The 5,233-nt window shown below is 48.1% G+C and overlaps 1 protein-coding gene across 1 annotated transcript; it reads right to left on the reverse strand.

Moving 5' to 3' along the window:
• Positions 1–704: 704 nt before the first annotated feature.
• On the reverse strand, positions 705–1,397 carry LOC145395629 (uncharacterized). Its single transcript, XM_080269197.1, has one exon. It carries the CDS (start codon positions 1,395–1,397, stop codon positions 705–707), a length of 693 nt encoding a protein of 230 aa, XP_080125323.1.
• Positions 1,398–5,233: the final 3,836 nt, after the last annotated feature.

Consider the following 5,233-nt stretch of genomic DNA (forward strand, 5'->3'; position numbering starts at 1 on the left):
CTTCCTTCCACCTCTTCCCTACTCTCTCTCTCTCTCTCTCTCTCTCTCTCTCTCTCTCTCTCTCTCCTTTAAACTTTATTCAGATGATACTATGAAAGTATATATTTGATTTATAAATAGTGATTAGTTTAATATTATAGTATTTAGATAATTGTGGAAAATGATTGTGTATTTGCGTTTACTATTATAAGTGCTGTATACATTAGGAATAGCTAAGGTATACTTAGATATTACTATCTATATATCTATCTATTATATCTATCTATCAATCTATATACCTAGGCTGCTTCCCCCAAGGAAAGGGAGGTAGCCGAGACAGGACGACACACTCCCCATTTACTCATCCATTCAAACACATTCATTCGCATCTTAGCCCCAAAGGGGAGAACGGACAGATCCTCACCGCACCACACCGCACAAGGGTCAACTGCGCAATGCAATCAGTGACAACCGCAGCAGGGCCCGGCAGCAGAACTGGTTTACCCCTGCCACATCATAACAGACCCATCCCCTTACCCGCACCTGACCTGACTAGCTGATCAGACCAAATGCGGGAGAATATCCCCTCAGGGCTGCGTCATCACTTATTCATTCACAGTTTCTCTCCATTTATTTCTGTCACGCACAGCCACTCTTCCTTGCTCAACAGACATCCCTCTCGCATCCAACGCTCTCTTCACACTGTCTATATATACACAGATATATTATATTGCTTGATTTTGGAGCCATTGGTTGATGTGAAGCTTGAACTGGTGCAGGGTAGTTGACTGGTGAATGTCTGTCTGGCGCACCAGGCAGTTCCAGAGGCAACTGAAGTGGGGCAGGAATGACCTGAGGTATTGCTGCGTCCTGGCAAAGGGCACAGTCACTTGGTGTTCCATGTTGTGGGATTCCCGTGTGTCGTATGCAGGCACACGGGGTGGAGGCAGACGGAGTGGTGCTAAATGGGGAGACTTCTGCTGCTTGTGTATTTTGTACATTACACAGAGGCCACCCACGTTTCGTCGAGTCTGTAGTGGCTGGAGAACCGTTCCTGGATGTTGTGACTTCAGTTGGATTAACCTTACTGCTCGATTCTGAACTTTGTCCAGCAGCCTGAGATAAGATGGTGGACAGGATGACCTGGTCAGTGGGGCGTACTCCATAAGACTGCCAACTTGTGCTTTATATAGTATTTCTATTCCCCGATCGTCGAGCAGATTGGCTATTCGCCGAATGCTTCCTAATCTCCAGGCAGCATTTTTTGGTAGGCGTTTGATATGGCTTGTGAATGTAAGGCTGGTGTTGAATTCCACCCCAAGGATAGAGATGGCATCCTGAAGTGGCAGTGTTCTGTTGTCAGTCTGGATGTTAGAAAGGGCAGCGTCAGCAGGATCTGGTCTCCGAGAAATTAACATGGCCTGGGTTTTCTCAGGAGCAAAGGTAACTTGCCAACGTTTGCCCCAGGACACAATGCTCTGCAGGGACTGATGTATGTGTGTTATGGTGGCCTGGCGATCACGTCTGTCACAAGTGAATGTTAGAGTTCAGTCATCTGCGTATGCTTGTGCTTCAGGGATAAGCTGTAGTATGTCATTGAAGAAAACGTTCCACAGGATTGGACCAAGGACGCTGCCCTGCGGCACACTGGCATCGACTGGAAGTTCGCTGGAAGTGTGACCATTGACCACCACACGTAGGGTTCTGACGATAAGGTAGTCGTGTAGCAAGTGAAGTAAATGACCAGACATTTTAGTTTGGTGATGAGGCCCTGGTGCCACACCCTGTCGAAGGCACCAGCAATGTCCATTGCAATGACGATTGTGTCCATCCTGTTATCTAGTGACTGCTTCCATTTAGTAGATTGGAGTAGAAGATCAGCAGCAGATCTGCCATCTCTGAACCCAAACTGTTTGTTGCATAGTAGGTGATGTTCTTCTAGGAATGTTGTTAGTTTACGTGCTATTAGGGCCTCAAGTATTTTTTCTGGGATAGAGAAGAGGGATATTGGCCTCTAGTTCTGAGCGTCTGTTTTTTTCCCCTTTTTGTGCACTGCTGCAACTTGTGCCGCTGCCACATTTTTGGCCACGTGTGTGAATTTAGGCATTTCTGGAATATTGGAGTCAGAGATACAGCAAGTTTCTTAAGATGTGTGGACTGATGTTGTCAGACCCACAGCTTTGTTAAGGTTCAGCTGGAGAAGTTGTTGTCTAACATTTTCTGTGGTGATGGTGATGTTTCCCAGTGATGCTTTTGTGCGTAACGGGATTGTTGGAGGAGAGCGGTCTGGGTCAGGTACTCTCATCTTGTTAGAGAAGTGGACTGCCAGGAGTTGGGCTTTGTCCTTGTTGCGTGTGGCTACACTTCCATCTGGATGTATGAGTGGAGGAATGCAGTCATCGCGTGTGAAGCCTTGTTGGTGTTTGATGCAACTCCACCAGCTTTTGTTGCCAGCTGAATGGTCAGTTAGTTTTGTTTGAAGGCTTACTTTCCAACGTTGGATTGCCAGCTTCTGTACTCGTTTCATATTCTTACACGCTGCCTTGTGTCTAAGCTTATTTCTTCTTGATGGATGTGCTAGGTATTGTTGCCATGTCCTGCTTTTTTGATCAGCTACAACTCTGCAGTTATACCCGAACCAAGGCTGGTCTCCTGGCTTGGATGTGTATCTCTGGCAGGGAATATACTGCTCTTGGAGGGACAGGAGTAGTTCAGTAAAGATCTCACCTTGTGTGTCTACATTACCGGTAAGCAAATTATCCCATTCGATGTTATCCAGCTCATTCCGAAGACCATCCCAGTCACCCCTGTTCCATAGCTAGTTGGTACGTGTTATGTTTTCTTCTTGGTCAGCTGCCACCTGAAGTGTAGTGTGGATGGCGAAGTGGTCTGATGATCCTACATTTCCCAAAGGGTGGCAGGAAATCACGCTGTCAGGCAGGTCACTGATTACTGGGTCAAGGGAGGATCCAGATATGTGTGTTGGGAAGTCAACAAAATTTGTGAGGTCGTGTACGGTGAGTAACTCAGTAAATTGTCTTGCCACGAGATGTTGATTAAAGTCTCCAATCAGGACGGTGTGCTTGTAGGAATGTTGGAGGAGTATAGTATCCAGATGGGTTTGGAGGAAGACTATTGGCTCGCATCCTTGCCACTGTGGTCAGTATCACACACACAGTAAGACGGATTCACGGTTGCGAGTCCATAATGTGAAGACCATTAACTCCAGGTGATCAGGCATATTCACTTCAAGGGGTTGGACAGTTAAACCTTTACGGAAGCATACTGCAACACCACCGAACATACCTTGAGCTCGATCATTTCGGTGCCACCTTGAATACCCTTTAATAAGTCCAAAGTTTCCTGGATTTGAAGGATTTAGGAATGTTTCGACAGTGGCAGCTATATCTGGGTTATGGGGAATGGCAGAGATGATGGTTAGCCTATCTTGCTTGTTGATGGCTGACATGGTTCCAGGAGGTACGTGCATCACTGTGGTAGCTGGCATATGTGGTGGAAGGCTGTACTTGATGGGGGGTCCAGTCAGTAGTATGAGGTGAGGGAGCAACTATTTTGTTCAGTGTTTGAATGAGGAGTAGATTGTTCTTCTCTTGTTCAGCAGACAGTCTCTCGAAGAACTTTTCCTGTCTCTCGTGGTTTAGTCGAGTGCGACAGTCTTGAAATGTGTGGCCTCGACGATGGCAAAAGTCACAGGTGGTCCTTTTGAGGCAGGTGTCAGTAGTGTGACCTCTTCTCAGACAAAACTGGCAGTACAGGCCTTGTGAATTGGTGTAGGTCCAGGTGGGTGGGGATGAGTTCTTTGGGTGACGCGGGGGGTGAAAGTTACGTCTCTGAGAGTTTTTCGGTTCGAGAGTTTGGTTAGGTGTTGCTGTTTGTGACCAGCGGAAGTGCAATGAATTCGTAGCTGCGTGCTGTGTTCTGGCCTGGCTGTTAGTTGTCCAGTCAGTGTATGTGAGAATCTCGACTGAGTGCACTGTTCTGGGCGAGCTGATCGTTTAGTGGGTGTGGTCTCCTTCAGGTTAACAGTTTCAGTCAGTGTGGTAGTGGAGTGACTCAGGTGGTTGGCAGCTCTTGTATGCTAGCCTGCACTTGAAGTAGATGGGCTCCTCTCATTCCCTGTTGGTGATTCTTGTGGGCGATTTGTTTGTGAGGTCAAGAACTCGGGGGGGGGGGGTTCGTGTCAGAGGTGAACTGTTGGAGTGGGCGTGGCTTGCCGGAAGTCCACCAGGTCCTGGATACGTGACTCTTATCGAGATGGGTTTGCCACTCACTGTCGAATTCTGTTGGCGCGGGCACTGGCAGCGGTTGACCTCGCTTCCAGTTCGTCTAAGCTAGATTTTGCGGATGTAATGTTGTCAGTGAATTCAAGGATGGTCACAACTGCATCTCTTTTCACTGCCAAAACACTAGATGCAGTTTGGAAGAAGCCCACATGATTCTTTTTCCTAGCAAGCTCGTTTTTCAGGCGACATATAATTGCGACGAGTTCTTTCGGATCTGGTTGAATTAGCTCGTTGTCATCTACCTGCTTCTGAGTCAGGGTGTGTGATTCCTCTCTCTCTCTCTCTCTCTCTCTCTCTCTCTCCCTTCCTTCCTACCTTCCCCACCTTCCTCTTAATTCTCTCTCTTCACTTTCCCGAATTCTTTCCATCCCCCCTCCCTCCTTCCTTCCTTCCCTCCCTCCCTCCCTCCCTCCCTCCCTCCATTTCACTCCTTCTCCTTCCTCACTCCCTCCTTCCATGCCTCATTTCCTACTTCGCCATTTTTCATACTCATTTTTTCTCCTTCATTTCTCCTTCCCTCCTTCCTTTCCTTCCTTCCCTCCATCCATCCATCCATCCATCCATCCATCCATCCTCCCTTCCTTCCATCCTTCCTTCCTACCTTCCTTCCTTCTTTCCTTCCTCCTTTCCTTCTTCCTCCCTTTCTTCCATCCCTCCCTCCTTCCTTCCCTCCCTCCCTCCCTCCATCCATCCATCCCTCCTTCCCTCCCTCCCTCCCTCCATCCATCCATCCATCCATCCCTCCTTCCTTCCTTCCTTCATTAGCATCCTTACTCGGTACCTGAAAAAAGGACGTTTCATTTTCATCTCCGCTTGAGGCAGTCGAAGGAAGGAAGGAGGGGAGGAAGGAAGGAAGGAGGGAGGGAGGAAGAAAGGAAGGAGGGAAGGAAGGAAGGAAGGAGGGAGGGAGGGAGGGAGGGAAGGAAGGAGGGGAGGAAGGAAGGAAGGAG

This window comes from Coenobita brevimanus, chromosome 32, assembly GCF_032717465.1.
Source record: "Coenobita brevimanus isolate Jiangsu-jjx chromosome 32, ASM3271746v2, whole genome shotgun sequence".
Lineage (NCBI taxonomy): Eukaryota > Metazoa > Arthropoda > Malacostraca > Decapoda > Coenobitidae > Coenobita > Coenobita brevimanus.

What these genes read in the sequence shown, in the direction of transcription:
- LOC145395629 (XM_080269197.1), bottom strand. Translation starts at nt 1,397, where the DNA reads ATGTTAATTTCTCGGAGACCAGATCCTGCTGACGCTGCCCTTTCTAAC.